The following is an 18,903-nucleotide window of genomic DNA, read 5'->3' on the forward strand; positions in this document are numbered from 1 at the left end:
TGGCCATCGTAGATAGTACGGCTCAATTCTCAAATCTTTGATTGGAATAATCTCTGATGTTGAAATATTATAAAGAGCAATAATTTCTCATTTCTAAATAACATGGGATCTCATACACTGCCTTCGTATCTTTATCTTTATTATATGGAATATCACAATTTGCTTTGCCAAGAAAACAAAGAAATAGTATTTATTTAGTTATTCTTAAAGTGCAAAAATCATTCTCTGGTGGCATAATTTTTTTTTTTTTTTTTTTTTTTATGCATTAAAGGAAGTAATTCATGTTTACTCAGTTCTTGGGTATAAACATGTAGTATCTTGATTTTATCATAATTTGCCATGCTATTATTAAAAACCAGTGCTTATATAAACAATTTTAATGACATGATATTTTATAATAGAACGAGAGTACTTAATATATAACTCTATGATGAAAGCAATTTTTTTTTTTCGCTTTTATGAGAAAAAGACATTTGACCAAAATAGCTACACAAAAATAGATCAGAGGATAAACTCTAACAAACACCTTAGAATGAGTATATTCTTTGTTTTGAATTTATAGTCTCGAGGCACGGCCAGAACACTACTCTGATCCCATGAATTTCTATTTTAACTAATTGAAATGCAGAGCGATATATTGGTAATAAATTAGGATGAATAATAACATTTTTCTCCTCCAACTTACTCAATGTCTTAATGACATCATAGTCGGTTAGTCTCACTTACCATGCCAAAATCATCCACTCATAGTACATATAAAGATACAGAAATTTTATACATCAGTTACTATTCATTCTTACACCTCATATCTATAACCTTTTTTTATAAAGTGTGAGATGTGGGGTGGTGAATAGTGACGGATGAAAAGAATTTTCGTGTAGATAACAGAGCATATGCTACAGGAAAGCTAAAAAAATAGAGATCCAATCTCTCAATCTCTCGGGGGAGAATAATTTTTGTTTCTATATTTTTTGGATGCGTAGAGATGAGGAAAAAAAAGAATAAAGAGGAGAGAGAGAGCGTTTTATATCATGACGTACGGATCTTAGTTTGAAGTGATCAGTTTGAGGGGTATCAGCCCATCACAGTGAATGGGCCTAAAACCCACGTAAAAAGTTTTGGTCCAAACCTCATTATACCGCACACACCAATAGAAAGAAGTTAGAACCCCAATTTCATTATTTTTCTTTTGATATTCGATCCCACTATCAATTATTTTTTAAGACGGTTCATTTAGGTCGGATTTTTTTCAAGTTTACAGACTGGAACCCGGATGAGCAGTTCTAATTATTTCCATAATTTATGTCTCTAAAGTACTACTGCATGCAAGGGTAAAAGTGATATTTGTGCAAATTTTGATGAAGAATCTATCTATGTTTTGTAGAGCTTTCCCCCATCATTCGTGAAGAGTCAGCGATTTTGAATTCATCAAATTATTTGATAAATTATTGGAATTGTTTGCCATGACATGCATTTTAGAACAACATGTTCCAACTCCATTTGTCGCGCCGGTGGTTAAGCATTTAATGTGAATGATACGTACTGATCAACAGATCAACATATATATGTGAGTGCCATGGACAGCCCAAAATCTAAGAAAAACGTGGACTTTTTAGTCATACAAATGCGCCATTTAATAGCATATAGATGTTTTAATTAGTCATGATACAAACGTGACCAATGTTTATGTGGGGATCGATATTGAATTAATGTGTCCAGTACTGCCATGACTTTGTCTCGGCCTATATATATATATATATGATTAATCACCCATAAATTAAAGGGAGTAAGTGCCCATCATTTCCCAAGGGGATTATTACAACTTACAAAAGCCAATATTTAATTCTCTATTAAGAAAACCATATATGATCCAACTTGTTAGCTAGTCACACACCATGCACGACCAAAACTTTTGTGATGGGAGTGCAATTGAGTATAACACATGATATCAATATGCAAGTTAACTTACCAATCAACTTGTTTTAGAAAAATATTGGGATTTTGATTCTTTTAAAAATATAATCATGGATTCCGTAATATATGGTGTGTCACACCAGACTTGTATATAACAGAACTCAATACATACAATATAATTCATCAAAAGGGAGATGGAGTTCGCTCTAATTTAAGCACGACTAGTAGCAAGTATCAAATGGTGATACATCTCAAGGGTATACCATAACTAAGAAAATCCTTGGGTTGCAAATTAAAGACCATAGAGAAATAAGTATTTGTGATGAATTATTTGCGACAATAATGACTATCTACAATAAAAACAAACTCATTTTATCAAGAAATAATCATTTTCGCTAGAAATAACTTGTCACAAATAAGTAATTTTCTTGTAGTATATATTATGTCTATATTTGATTAGGGAGATCAGTCCCTCTAACTAAGCAATCTAGCTATTTTCTTTTTTTGAAGCCCCACCCTAACCATTGAAAAGTTACTCACATCAAATAAATAAAAAGACTTTGGAGTCATGCATGGTGGCTCTATAGATTGTTTATATTGTGTAAAGTTGAAAGGATAAAATAAGAAATTAGTGACCATGTTCTTGTAATCTAAAAAATTTTCCTTTTTTGGGTTCATTTAAACATTTTAAAAAAAAAAGGCTCAAGGACCTTAATTTGATCTACGAATTAAGCTATAAATAAATATCTTTCAATCGATAGACTCGACTCAAAGGGACAAGAAAATAAGAATACTTGAATCCAAAGCTACGCACGCCTTGTTTCACCTACAAATTAAGTCGCATTATTTCGTGATATAATTAATATACGTCTTTTTGGACCGCCATTTGAATAACTTTTAAATAGTTCACCATTTAATCAATCTTCATATCATATATATATATATATATATATATATATATATATGGACTCAAATAATATTCCTTTGTGCGTTTTTTTTTATTACGTTTTTTCTTTTTAAATAAAGGTATCCATGACAATTTTCATTCCAAATTATCCCTTGATCAGCAAGTACTAGAGAAGAAGTTATATATCCCTTGATAATTATATATAAACGTTTATGATTATGAAGACTCGAACACGTACGCAACTTCAACTTCTCCTTTAAGATTAAATAATTTACTCGTATCTAACAGACTGTATAACCAAATAGATTTTTCATATATATAGTTATTTATATATATTCAAATACTATCGTATCATGTTGATCATATGATATATAGTTATTTATAGAAAAAATCTATTTGCAAGCCCATATATATATTGGTATATATATATCATCATGACATGCACGCACGTAGTACTCAATGATGTGGATGATCAGGATATACTTACAGACATATATGGCATATAAACTAATAGATAGAGTTTTGATTTTAGGGCATACGTATGATGTCTTTTAAAAAATCTTAAATTAATTTATTGCTAATTATAAGAGTGAAAGTAAAAAATTCTTGAGAAAGAAGTAGAAGGCGGCGGTTCTAATTCGCAAGTAGTACGTACGTAGTACTAGAACTGTAGCACCAACCGATCCATGAATCATATTCAAACAAGTCGGGGTTCGAAGGACATGCAAATTGAAAAAGAAAGACAGAACAAGAAATTTATAAGGTCTGTGTTTGAATACAATTAATTTCCTTTACATGATGATCATGTCCTTTGACACATGATATATTATATATATGTGTGTGTATAGACGAGGGTTACAGCTCATTAATTACTGTACGTGTTGAAACAGTCCCAAACGCTGTGTATATATTTGAATTCAAACATCATTATGTGTGTGTGTCTATATATATATATATATATTCGGTACAATATTACATGATGATCTGTTATATATATATATATGATAATATATTTAATATATAATTGATACTTGGTTGGACATTAATATAAGTAAAATATTCCTTTGATTTTGATTTTTTTTTTCAAAACTCATTTTGAATTGTTAAATTTAAATGAAGCAAATAAAGAAATATTAATAGACATGCAAGATGATGTCTAGAGAATATAAAAATAAGATTTCTTATGCATGGTTTCTATCCGAATTTTAAGACTAAAGTGAGAGCGATAAATATATAAAATGGGTATGAAAACATTCATTATTAATATGTGTATGAGATTATTATATAATAATATATTATTTTTTGCAGTACACGATATTGAATAATGGTACTGTGTGTCGAATGAGAAAGTCAAACAAAGATTTTCATGACAACCACCCTAATAAATTTTTGGTGTTAAAAAGATTGAGGTTGGAAGGAGTTGTACGTGGAGGGCTATTTCGACTCAGCCCTAGCTAGCAAGCTATCAACTACCCTGGCCTCACGTTCTTTTTTAAAGCGTGAAATATTCATGGAAAGTCAATAAAGAGGATTGTATTAGGTGATTAATTAATTAAGCCGCTGATCTCAACTAATTTTATAACTTATCCAATAAAGAAAACAAAAAATAAAAGGAGAAACTTTTTTTTTTTTTTTTTTTTTTTTTTTGCATTAAAAGTCCCAAAAGAACATTGTGATATTGGACAGCATATATATGCATGCAGCTTAATGCATGTTGTTCAGTTGTAACATCTACAAATTGAATTTCCCAACAACCCCTAGCTCTATGAGTTTTTTGGCCTAGTTTACTTTTACAAAATTTTTTATTTCATTTCATCTTATCTTATCTTATCTTATCTATCAAAACAAACGATTCAAATTAAAGTATCTGTGTTTGAACACTTGAAAATGAAGGGCAGAGGCTTTTGGTGAGTTTACGTGAGGTTTTTTTAGGTGAATGAACCATTATTTGAATGAACCATTAGGCGAACTTTTTATAGCAAAATGGGTTTTAAATAGGCACCTCAGTCCTTAGTAAGAGCTAAGAAGTACTAAGATTTTTCCTGAGGTACATACATATATATATATATATATTGCAAATTGTATATATATAGAAAACGCACTTTATAAAATATTTAGGGATAAACACATGATCTCTTAAAACTTTTTCCTTCAAATACCACCCATTTTATTTCAAATAGAAAAATGAGTTGTACAATACACAAATAGACAAATTTCGTACAAACTCTTATAAAAAAGTAGACCCTACTTAAAAAAAAATGTAAAAAAATTAATTTTTATTAATGTGACCCACTTTTTTTTATAAAAGACTTAGATAAAGTTTATCTATTAAAATTTATACCTAACATTTCTCTTTTCTATCTATGAAGAGACGAAGACAAGTTTAAAGCCTAAACCTTAGTAACCATCTGCTGCATAATTTCTACCCGCCATAACCCATGCATCAGCCCAACAATTTTTTACAATTTAATCCATGGAACGAGAATCACACAAGTTTACTTAAGGGGCCATTTGGATATAGAAATCATCTCATCTCATCATTAAAATTTTTTTAAATTTTTACATAAAATATAATAAATAATTTAATTTTTTCAAATTTTAAAATAATAATAATATTAAAAAATAATATTTTATTTAATTTATCTAAAATTATTTTATCTCATCTTCTCTCTTAGAGTAAAGTGTCGGAGTCTCCCGACACCGTATTGCATGATCAAGTGTCTCGATTGGTTTTTCTACCCCAAGTAGTAGAGCAGAAGATCTTTTTCAAACTCAAAATCTCACGACTGTAGTATGAAACCCTAGACATGATATCTTTTCGAGAACTGCCAAAACTACCTCCATGATCATGAGTCTTCTCTTGAATTATATAGCAGTCTATTGGCTAGGAGAACATAAAATCTCCGCTATTTAATTAGTCCTAGCTAATTAGTCCTCCTTTTATATATATATATATATATATATATATATATATATTTGTTACATTTCGTTGATGGACCAACACCTTGATCTAATCATATTGTAGGCACCTCAAACCCTCCTATCGTAATTTGAATTGTTATAACAATTTATTTTCCTATAAAAGATGATAGCTATTCCTCTACAAACAACTTTTAACTATACCATTTATTGATTCAGAGGTTTACGACTAGTTTGAATTTAGAGATAAAATGAGATAGTTTTAGATAAAAAAATAAAATTTAAAAGTTAAAAAAATATTATTAGAATATTATTTTTTAATATTTTTATTATTTAAAAATTTAAAAAAATTAAATTAAAATTTGAAAAAATTAAAATATTTATTATATTTTATATAAAAATTTAAAAAAATTATAATAATAAAATAAAATACTTTTTGAATCTATATATATCCTTATTCTACTTACCAAGCGATGACTTTTATATTTTTATATATGGAAAAAGCAAAATATCCCTGAAAGTACAAGACTTTTGGTACTTCAAACTACTTCTGATTTTTGCGGGAAAAATATATGCAATATGTGGTTGATAAAGGTCGGCTATGGCCTCCTCAGAGTCAGACCTGGTTTAGCTAATCTAGAAGTAGCAAAGCTTAGCCACCACCCCCCACTACTGAGTACTGACATGTCTTCTTGCTTCTTTTTCATGAAAATCAAACTCAAAGTTCCAATTTACATCATGGTTTGATTAATTAAACTCCAAGCAAAAGATAGAATCTTGAATATGGTGGTTCTTCTGCAATTATGCTCCCTAGAGTCTTCATTATTACCATCCATTCACAATCATCGCATGCCACATGGCACCTATCATTTTCCACTGCTGAATTTATACAACTGGCGGCCCAAACCCCAATGTGAATGTGAATGTGAATGTGAATCCCCCCTTGCCAGGGCATTTATGGATCTTTCTTTACACCTTTTTGAGCCAGTTGTACACAAGTTTCAACTTCATTGGTTACCAGTTTAGTCTTAGATCAGCTATAACTGACATTTTTGTTTGCAAGGATAGTGGTACTGAGGCTGATATTTAATTAAAAAAAGTAATGATATTTAATTAAAGAAAGTGTAACCATAAATATATTTTTTTATACAATTTTAAATATATTTAAAAAATAAAAAATTATCAATTCATTAATATTCAATTCTTTAATCATTAAATAAAAAATTAAAAACTCAATCCATCATTTTTATCGATGACATTTACCAATTCAATTAATATTTTCATTTTTTAAAATAGTAATAGAAGTGACTGGTAAAATTGATTGATTATGATTTTTATTTTTAATCTTTTTAAAAATTGATTATTAATAAATTCGTATTTTTTATTTTTAAATATATTTAAATCGGTACAATGCAAGACACCATTCTCCATATTCTTATTTATATGATTTCATCCTAATATAAAATTAATAGATTAAGGCTTTCTTTGAAATCTCAACTCACATTAACTAATATCAACTTATCATTATAACTTTTTCAAATATTAATATAAAATATTATAAATAATTTAATTTTTTCAAATCTTAAAATAATAATAATAATATTAAAAAATAATATTCTAACAATATTTTATCATCTCAACTCAACTCAATTCAACTCAGTTCAACATCCAAACACACCCTAAAATTAGTTGTAATCCGATTCATTAAATAGATTAATATATTATTTACTCATTTACTATATAAATCTAACTTAATATTATCTAAATTCTATGCGTGATGTTTTATCAACAATTAATTCATATGCAACTTAAACTTTAAGTCCCGTTTAGATACATAAACATTCTCAATCCATCTCATCTTATTTCATCTCATCATTATAATTTTATTAAATTTTCATATAAAATATAATAAATAATTCAATTTTTTCAAATATCAAAACAATAATAATATTATTAAAAAATAATATTCTAACAACATTTTATTTAACTTATCTAAAACTATCTTATCTCACTATCCAAACGAGTATTAACTTGACGCGACAAAACTCGACAACATAATACGTGTTGTCATCTAGAAAATTTGTAATATAAAATTCTAAATAGATATGTGGCCAAAAATAAAAATATCGTTATATTTGTTTCTTATATCCCAGAAAATATTAACATATATAGTTTTCATTTATATAATTTTAGAGTTTGTTAATTTTAATGGTGTAATATATGCAATAACGACACCAAATATCCTTTTACAAAAGAAATAATGAAACGACCGTTGGACAAATCCAGTTTTGGTGGTACAGGTTATGAATATTTATGCTCACACAAAATGCATTAGAAGAAAAAAAAAATATTAAAGACATTGATGGGACTAAGAGACCAGAAAATGTTTGGTGATAAGGAATAATAAATGCATGAACCAGACATGCTTCCGTTCCCCATTACTCTCCACGGTTTTTTTTCCTTAAAAAATGTGGAAACAAAAATTTAATATGTTTTGATATATATATCTAATTTAGCCTGTTTTCAACTAGCTTTGTAAATATTTAGGGCTGATTTATTACATAAAATTAAATTATTATATTTTATCTTATTTTACATCATATAATTATTATAATATTATTAAGTTTTTATAAAATATAATAAATAATTTAATAAATAAAATCGAGTTTGATATGATATATTAGATCTATTAATATATCATATAAAGTCAATTTAATTTATAAATTTATTTTTATAAATTGTTTTTATATTTATAGCACTTTTTTAAAATCAATTATTTAAAGTTAAGTCTAATTTATTTAAAAATAATTACCAGCCAAAGAAGAAGTGAATAAAAACTTGGCCTATTGCTTCCTTCTTGTGTCAGTTCTTATTTAACGAGTAGTGGTCTGTTTCCTAGCAAATACTCCTTGGGATTACCCCAAGAAATTTGATCAGATCCAGTTTCCAAATAAGAAACAAATGCCTATATATATAAATATTATATATATATATATTGAAGACAAGAACACCATCTGAATCAATCTCTCTCACTCTCTCTCTGGAATCGGTCAATTTTATAATTAGACTAAGAAGTTGAACAGAACAGGCCGATTTCGTCAGGGCTGAGGTAGCATTAACACCTTTTTTGGGACATTTGAACCAAACCCATATGGAGAACTTTCAGTCAAGAAAGATAGCAGAAGAAGCCATCTCATTGTACGTACAATCCCTCAAAATTAAACCACCTCCCTCCACACCATGATCTTTTGTTGGCTTTTGTCCACGTGGAGTGGTTGGAACTTGGAAGTTTAAACTAGAGGAGAAGGCTAATTTGAGTCTTGGTGTTTACCAAAATTGAAATAAATAGAACTAGCAAAAAAAATCAATGAATCTTACATAGGCTTTGACATCTTAAAACAGAAAGCAAAAGAAAAAGGGACAAAAAAAAGATCCTTTTTTCCTTTCGGCTTTTTAAATGGACAAAACACAGCTTGTGCATCCAGCGTGCATGAAAGTAGAATATATATATAAATATATATATATATATATATATATTTTTTCCTTTTACCAAGAAACTAGCCCCACCCACCACCGTCATTTTCATGTGCTATGGGTAAAAATAATGGCAAATCGATCTCAAACATATCTTGCGCGAAGAAGGCACATGGCTTCTTAGCTTTAGTGAGCGTTTGTTTTTTTCGAGACGAAATGAATTGAAATAAAATTAAAAATTAAATAAAATATTATTATAAAATATTATTTTTAATATTATTTTTATTTTGAGATTTGAAAAAGTTGAATTGTTTATTTTATTTTATATAAAAATTTAAAAAATTTGTAATAATTAGATGAGATGAGATGAGATAAAAAGTTTTATAAAAATGAACGAGACATTGGTTTAATGTAAACTTGGCATCGATATAAACTATATCAATTAGGTAGTTTGCCAATTAGGATTATTGTTATAGATAGTATCTATTAGCCGTCCTATATAATATATATATATATATATATATACACACACATACTCAAAGTCAAATAGAAGGATATATCCTTTAAAGTATAGATTTGTAATAGTATCTAGTATAGAATAGAAATAGATACAAAATATAATTAACCCAACATCGCATTATGATGAAGATATGCATGTATAGTAAATATGATAGGACTTGCTTGAAGAAGTATTACGCGACTCGTATATTGTGTTGGGAAAAAACACTAAAACATGGTGATAAAGTTGGGAAATATCCTTTTGGGATCAAAAAAAAATTTAAGATATCGGTTTTAGTGGTAGCTATTTTGACTTTATGTTGGAGGTGTATGGTTGCCTTCTCATGTTGCTCATGTCGACAGCTCCTGCATGGGCATGGATTGGGACCTCGTGAAGGGGTTCTTGGTACAGAAATAGTAAAAGCAAGCACTAGGATAGGCATTTGGCTACATATCACAAACTAAGATCCTCTGTGCTTGAAGTTAGGACCAAATGTAGCCAGCCTATACATTAGGATGGTGTCATGGATTGGTAGTTGCCCTTTCTAAAATGTTTTACCGTAATAAAAAGATTTTATAAAATTAAATATTAAATTTTTTATAATAAAAATAATTTTACAATATAATAATTCACATCAAACACGTTAACTTCGATACAATCACAAAAGCATTTCACTTTTTAAAATAAAAAAATTTACTTGCAAGGATAATGTCAACACGCCACATGCTACGAGATCTACTGTATGTATAAAAAAAATGTCAGTACTTTTTTTATTGATCTATTTCAATACGTGTTTAAAAATACTGGTTTACTAATAATTTATTTATTTTTTCCTTCAATCCTATGGTACATGGTGATCAAAGGCGCAAAATATATTCAGATAAGGCTCTCGTGTTGTCGTCCTGGATCGTTATGATGATGCTAGACAAGCTGGCAATATACCTAGTACCTACGATTCATCGTTGCAGTTTCAAACACAATAATGGAGCTTCATGCATGAGATGCCCCACAAGAAACCACTCAATTTAGTACACTCGAAAAAGAGAAGAAAACAATACCCAAGTAGAAAGAAGCATTTGATCTTCAAAACTCATCTTCCATTGATTTACATGGGGGGTGGGGGGGATATATACAAGTTGCAGTGTGATAGAGAAAACCTCAAACATACTCTCTCCCTCAACCTCCGATGAGCTTTTGCTCACTGGGGTTACAACTGACATCCCAAACGTTAACAATTAGTGAAATTTACACTTCTCAATCAAAGCCATACTCAGAGACATTAGTGTCGCAAAATTTCCCATCCATTCGGTTCTGAACAGCTTTCACAGCAGCAACTCTAGCAGCTGTGGCTGCTCTATTTGCAGCCATGACTGCCTTGTTCACCTGCTCATCCACTCGGGTAAGGTTAATAGCATTCTCTGCTGTTTTTCTAGCAGCCTGCAATTTCATGAAACAAAAAAAGTTAAAAGTTTGCTTTATTAGGAATGAACAAGAGTGAGTTGGGATGTCAATAGCAATGAGTAGTACCTGAACAGCTCGAAGGACTGCATCGGTTAGTTGGGGAAGAGGGTGCTTAAGGGAACCGGCATCCCATTCACCACATCTTGTCTCTGCACTTCGGAAGGTATACATTCCATAGCCTTGTTTACGACCTTCATGCCACGACCCCTCGTAACAGTGACCATTTGCAAAGTGATAAACCCCAAATCCATGAATTTTGTCCCCAAAATATTCTCCCGCATATCTATCTCCGTTTCTGCAACACAATCACATTCACTGTTAAAAAGAAAATCAAAAGGACAGTCGTAGTAGTAACAACATCAAAGTTCAGAGAACAAAAAGGAAAATTGATGGATCGATTTTTTTATTTTTGTTGCCGACCAGTTCAGCACCAATGCAAAATTACGTATCAATCTCAAGCAACCTTAACGCATGATGAAAAAGAGGAGTAAAACCGAGCTCGCGGTTACCCCAATAGTTCAAAAGATTGAAACTTTCAAAAGCTAAAAAAAAAAGACCATAAATTTCAAAAAAAACATCGATTCAAAGTCAATGCCGGGCATATATTTCCATAGTAGTCAGATCTATCAGGTCGTTTCCAAACCCAAGAACCATGAGCCAAATTCGGGGAAAATAACCCATTGGACGTATTCATATCCTCGAGACAACCATGATTACCAACACAAATCAATTAAAAGATCCGATCTTTCATAAAAACGGACATCGAAGAAACCAATCAGAATTTCACTGTTCTATTAATCATGAAACGCTTCAAATATGGTAACTCCCACGAAGATAACGTCAAAAACTATCAATCACAAAAAACCAAAAATTGAGCAAAAATGAAATCAAATTCAGTAATTTCGCATATATTTAGAAAAACAAAGGACTCCCAGAAACCTGAAATTAGATTTAGGAATTCACCTGAAGTGGTAGCAGCCGAGACCGTGCTTGACCGCACACTTGAACTCCCCGATATAGCAGCTCCCATCGGAGCAGGTTTGGACTCCGACCCCATGGCTCTGCCCATTGAACCATTCCCCTGCATAAGAGTCCCCAGTATAGAATCTGTAAACCCCGTAGCCATGCCTCAGGCCCTGCCTATACTGCCCCTTGTACCTGCTTCCTCTTGCCCAGCTCTCAATCCCGTACCCATCGTACTTCCCGTCGATCCAGTCCCCCTCGTACCTCCCATTCACGAAATAATTGTACACCCCACTTCCATTACACCTACCCTTGTGGAACTCCCCCTCGTAGAAGTCGCCATTGCTGTAGAACTCCACGCCTTCCCGTATGATCTTCTTGTTCCTTGTCGCTTTCTGGACGCTCGGGTCGCCGATGAACCACTGGACCGGCTTCGAGTTGGTCCTCGATAGCCCAAGTCTCTTCGCGTTTTCGTCCCACGAGTGTTTGAGGACCAGTATGGTCTGGTGGATCAGACCCTTGTTCTTGGACGCGAAGAAGAGCGTCACCGCGATGAAAATCAGAGCCAAGAGGAGGTTCTCAGAAGTGTATATCTCTTCCTTTCTCAGGTAAAACAAGTAGAGGAAGAACAAAAACGACAAGATTGTGAAGAAAGAGAACGAGGCCATGGCGAGGAACGGGTTGACGAACCGGGTCGACCCGGCTCTGGGGGTAGAACCGGATTTCCTGGGTTTCTTCAACTTCTCCTCCTCCTCGTCTTCTTGGTAGGGTGCGATGGCGTCCTCCTCGGTGACCGAAGAGAGACTTTGAATGGACGATCGGATGGTCGGAGAGGACCGGAGCAGTGAGGACTGTGTTCTCGTGAGCTTCGCCTGGCTCTTCTGGCCGTCCATTCCTCTCCTCAAAGTGGGTCCCGAGAAGATTCGTCCCTTCGATCCCCGCCGTCCGATAGCAATTCTTTTTTCTCTTTCTTATCCCTAGTGGCCCCTCCTATACCTCGAGATTCTTATCACCAAGGTCGTTCCAGATGGCGCCGGCGACATCTCAGGGAAAGCGGCACACGATAATACAGTTTCAATCCCGGTGGCGCACTCTAGCAGAGCAACTGAATATGTGCAGTCAGTAACTTTCAGAGAGGGAGGGAGAGAGAGAGAGACACACACACACAGATATAGAAAGATCAGAGTCTCGAGGGAGAGTGAAAATGGAAGTTAGGACCTGGTTTTCCTACCGATATATAGTTGAGTAATGGGTAGAGGGAGGCAGGTTCAACATGGACCGTTGGATGGGGATCTACAGGGTGGGATTTTCGGGAGCGTGTATAGCCGTTGGATTGGATTTGGGATTTCCCGGTCCAAACGACGAAAGGTTTGTTGTGGTCGTCGGATCTGGATTCCCCCGCTTTTCGCTTTAGTGTGTGGCAGGCCTGCACGTGCCGCTACAGCTCCTAAATTATCACCTTTTCTACTATGGATTTGACAAAAAGCATTGAATAATAAATATTTAGCATAAATTAAATGACAATTGTATTTTTCATCTCTTAAATGCAATTCGGCTGAAATGAAATAAAATATTTTATTAAAAATTAAATAAAATATTATTATAATATAATTTTTATTTTAAAATTTAAAAAAATTAAATCGTTTATTATATTTTATATGAGAATTTAAAAAAATTGTAATGATTATATAAAATAGAAGAAAAAGTTTGAATTTAAAACTTGTGAAATTTTTTATTAAAATATGTAAGATAAAATTTAAATATTTAAAATTTTTATTTACGAATATAAAAGGTGAATTATTTATCATCTTCGATAATAATTTAATTTGAATTTAAATAACTTTCAGAAGATTGTACCAAAAATATTTTATCAGAATTTTAAATATTTTTATTTACCAAGATGATAAATATGCCTTAAATTAAAAAGTCATGATAATTGCAGTATTTTGTTTGTAGTCACATATATTTAATATAAAATAACCATTCTATCCTTTTTTTTTTTTTTCTCTTTAACCAGATAAAATAAAGATATCTATATATAGTTTATCTTTTAAATTTTGGTATCATTAATGCTCAACACAAGAATGAAATTGTTAATTATCTTAATATAACATGTTCAGTTTTATCATATTTTCCATTTTAAAATTAAACATTATTTTGAATTGGTTTGAATAATTTTGAATGATCTGTTTGTTGAATTATTTCAGCGAGTAAATCAAAATATGCATTGAAATCGATCTGAATCGAATTTTTTTTCAAACCATAAATATGTAAGTTATAAATAAAGAAGATTATTTAGATTTTCATGGATTAGTCTCTATTAATCTGCCTTTTATCTGGAAAGGACGTTTTGCTATTAATTCTGGGATAAGATTGTAGAGTGGGAAAAGAAAGAAAACCAAAGTAGGGCCAATAATTGTTGAGTGAAATCATTTGCTGACCCCCCCCTTGGAAATTTCCGCAAGTCCGTAGTAGTGTTTTATGTGTTGGTCAGAAGGAAACTGATTTTAAATTGTATTATATTGTTTTAAAGCAAAATACACTTACAAGAGATGAACATTGTTAAGCTCGTGTTTCGAACGTTTTTAGGTCGGGTTTTAACAACTCAAGTTTTCGAGCTTTCACATGCACACTTAAGCAAATACGAATAATGGGGGGCATTGGTGGTGGCTAAGGAGTCTCCAATACCAAAGTCAATATATCTCCTTACTAGTTTGTGCTTAAATTTAGAAAGATTAGAGAGCCTTTTTCGTACTTGAGGATTGACTCTTATATTAGATTTCTGGTAGGGACAGCTCATCCCTATCTTTGAGGGGCCCATGTCCTTTCCACGGTTCAATTAGTCAGAATCCTAGTCCGGGGAGTAACGTCATTAATGTGGCGTGGCTTCCTGACACACTTTATCTAGAAGCGTTCTCTATTAAACCGTTCACTTTCTCTGTGCATGGATTACCTCGGGGGTGGATTTTGCTCATGGGCTGAGTACTCTACAAAGACCCACTGACTCCTTCAGAGAAGGCTTGTAAGCCTCGGTTGGGCTTAGTCTGGCTCTCTGACTTATTTCCACAATGGCCCCTCATGGACTTGCTTTAAGGGTTGATAAGGGAAAAAAAACCCTTTACAGTTACCTCGCCAAATTCTTATCGAACTAGTCCGATGGAAATTCCTTTTTGCCTTAGTCTTCATGCTATATACTTTCTTGTTGTCTTTGTCGTTGAGATCCTCTTACTTAGAAATGGGCAGTTATTACTCTCCCGACTACTCTAATAGTGAAATTATCCAAGTACTCTTGTATTGTATTACCACGTTCTACCAATTCAATCAACAAATTGGTTAGTGATCAATAATGAAATAATATGATAATCAATCAAATACATAAAGTAAATAAAGTGCATTATACCAAATTTGGTTACGACCTTTTGAAGAACTCCTCAAAGGTAAAACCATACAGGGTAGCCAAACTCAGAAAAGTCAATTTTATTATTTGAAGATTAGTTACAAGTAATTCTCAATTACAAAACCTTTGTTAATTGACTCTCTTACTTGACCCAACAAATGACCCGTTTGTGTCTACCGCAGTAGCAGCCAGAACCTCTGACGATTTTCAAATATTGACTTCTCTATTGGAATTTCAGCGGCTAAACTCGATCAGTCAATCTCCAACATGGAGTAAGCACGCACTTAATGAGAAAATGAGGAACAAGGAACTAGAAAATTCTCAAGAGAATTTTCTCAAACCTAAGCACTTTGATAACTTTTCAATCTCCCCAAATCCTGAGAATAATCATCAAAAAGTAATCTTCCATTCAGAGTCTCAATCATAAATATTATGATCAGTATTTGATCTACAGTAGGACTCTGCTGATAAAATGAGTATGATAGAAATTTAATCTATAGTAGGACTCTGCTAACGGAAGGACTTTGCTGCGAAAAACTCTGCTAACGCGTCTGTTGACACGTGGCGCTAAGTCTTCTCAACAGATGTAATTTCCATTCAAATTCTTCACAGGATAATAACAGACTCCTTATCATTCGGATACATAGACTCTTGACTTATCTAAAACATTATCTAATAATTTATAGATATGCTTCAAATTTTTATAGATAAAATCAAGATATTTTACATTCATCCAAGTTACACAAACGTTAAACAATTTTTATCCATTTAGTCACCTAGTCCTAACCAAAATCTTGCATTTACAATCTCCATTTGGCAAATTGGTGACAAAAATCAGTTTGATAAATGTAGCATATACTTGAAACAAAACATCCAGTAGCCAAGATCTCATGTAGAACATCTCAGTATAAAGAAAATAACATAGAACATTGATTAAAACTTGTCTTCACAAAAAAAGATGTTAGACACACTTTAACACTAATTTGAAGTTTTGTTCTAGCATCCATCAGCCATCAAGTTTAAACTATTGTTTATTTACATGCCAAAATAAATAGAATTGTCACTGACAAATATCAAATCAAATAGCAAGAACATGTAAATTTTTCAAAAAAAAAAAAAAAAATATGTTGCTGCTCCACTGCTGCTCCATGATGTTGCTGCTCACCCTTACTATGCTACTACTCCATTGCTACTCCCCCTGACTCTTACACCCCATTTTTGTTAGCAATTTGACAAAGGGTTGCTACTCTGCATCCAAGTCCATCACACTTTCTAGCACTTGCTCCACATCCAAGGATAGCTGGACCAATCTATCATTTGTTTGTATGTCATCAGAGCGTACTGCAACAATTTGTTGTTGCAGCTTAGACAGACTCGCTTCCCACTTGGCATCAAGGTTATCAATCTTTTGAAACAAAAGATTGATTTGTTCCAACACTTGTGAGATGGGAACAGTTGGCTCAAGAGGAGAAGAAACAGATTTAGTGGTGCGGGATCATTTCTTCGTCAGAACTGCCTCTGACTTAATCACAGTGAGAGCTGATATCGAATCAACTATCTTCATTGTTGGTTCATTTTCCCTAAGGGGAGCTTTGGCTATCATTGCCAGTTTTGTGATTACGCCTCCAAAAGGCAAGATCAGCTCCTTCTCAACATGGGAGCGACAAATGATATCAATGATATGCCTAAGGAAGTCTATGGAGACTCTAGTGACCGATGCATACATGAAATGGGCATGCTCTAGGGAAAGCTCAGTGTAGCAACTAATAGGCCACAAATTGGTCAGAACCATCTTGGCCAACAGAAGATATTGAGGGAGCATAACATGAAGTGGAAGTCGATGCAGTTTGGGGTTCCACTATGGACCTTGAGGCCCAACAAAAAGGTTGCACATGCTTACCTTAGTTGGTGCCCCCATGCCCTTGTATGGATACATTGATGCATCCACTTTTGGTAAGTCATAGAGCTATCTAAGAATGGCTGGAGAGATTTCAATCCTAATTCCTCTAATTGTGGAGGTGATATTATGATCATCCATATTAAAGTGAGTAATATTGGAATAAAACTCACGCACCACCTCGACACACAGAGTGTGGTGAAGGGTGTGTCAGTTTTTCCCAATGTCACTCTACAAAGATGCGACGAATGATTTCAAAGTCAACTAAAGGAAAATCATTTATACTCACCTCTCTCTCACTTAACACAAGTTTATGAGAGAAATTATTCCTATAAGCAACTTTTGCTTTAAGTGAAGTAAAGCGTTCGTATGAGGTGGTGGATCTCGATGTCTCAGATGGAAGGGAAGGAGCATTCTCAGCACGTGTAGTTTCCATCTGTGGTTCCCCCCCACTTGAGGAATCCCGCAAGCTCATCTTTCTTTTTGCATGTTCCTTGAACCTCATCTGAAAGAATACATCCAGGTAGACATAAAGTAAAGATATAGAGATGCCGTGATACAAACCCAAAACTTAACATTACTACATCTCCTTCTGGACTTACCACAATCATGCACATTTATACCTTTGACATATGCGTGTGAGTATGTGTCAAATAGCGGTCGATAAAAAAAAAATGAAATACATAATACAGAAACCCACCGACCTCCATCCTAAATACATTGACAAATCTGATCCACTCCAGTGACTACACTTCTTCACGTCCTAGACATTAAGCCTCCAAGCCCCAAATCACAATGCAAACCAAATCTTAGAAAAAAATCCCAAATGGGTGTTCGTCGAGCCCTAGAAATAGGAGATGGATGAGGATAATCGGAGAGAACACTTACCTTGACTGAGAAACATGTATAGGATGAGCTCTCCTCGAGTATAAACTCCTAATCAAATCGAAATCGTGAGAGATGAGTGAACTTGTGTTCGGATAGGGCACAAGCCTTGCTAGTGTTGTGAGAGTGGGTATCAGAGGACTGGGTGCCTATTGTGATAACTAGGGGTGTAACCGGTCCGGTTTGGTCCGATTTGAGATAAAATTTGGGATCGAACCGGTATGCACCTCTTTTGCATTTTCAAAAACCGATTCTGTACCGGTTACCCCCTAAACTGGTACTTTTGGTTTTACCGATTTCAGTCTGGTTCGGTCCGGTTTTAATATACTATATACTATATTATATAATATATATAATACTATATTATACTTTAGTAATAATATATTGTAGTATATTATAATTGTATTATAGACTATAGTGATATAAGATTTTAAATTTTAATATTATCTTAATTAGTAATTTATCATATAATACAAAACTATTTTATATATAATTATATATTATATAGAAAAATTATATACAATATAAAAAAAATTATAATATATATATGAACGGGTTCGGTTCGGTCCTAGTCCAGTTTTAGAAAA

The 18,903-nt window shown here is 32.8% G+C and overlaps 1 protein-coding gene across 1 annotated transcript; it reads right to left on the bottom strand.

Annotated features, from left to right (window-relative positions):
* Nucleotides 1-10,839: 10,839 nt before the first annotated feature.
* LOC121256641 lies at nucleotides 10,840-13,353 on the bottom strand. The gene is made up of 3 exons (XM_041157482.1): nucleotides 12,138-13,353; nucleotides 11,241-11,469; nucleotides 10,840-11,150 (listed from the first exon to the last, which is right to left on the bottom strand). Exons 1-3 carry the CDS (start codon nucleotides 13,028-13,030, stop codon nucleotides 10,968-10,970), a joined length of 1,305 nt encoding a protein of 434 aa, XP_041013416.1. The 5' UTR covers nucleotides 13,031-13,353; the 3' UTR covers nucleotides 10,840-10,967.
* Between the last annotated feature and the right edge of the window lie 5,550 nt (nucleotides 13,354-18,903).

This window comes from Juglans microcarpa x Juglans regia, chromosome 3D (genome assembly GCF_004785595.1).
Source record: "Juglans microcarpa x Juglans regia isolate MS1-56 chromosome 3D, Jm3101_v1.0, whole genome shotgun sequence".
Classification (NCBI taxonomy): Eukaryota; Viridiplantae; Streptophyta; class Magnoliopsida; order Fagales; family Juglandaceae; genus Juglans; species Juglans microcarpa x Juglans regia.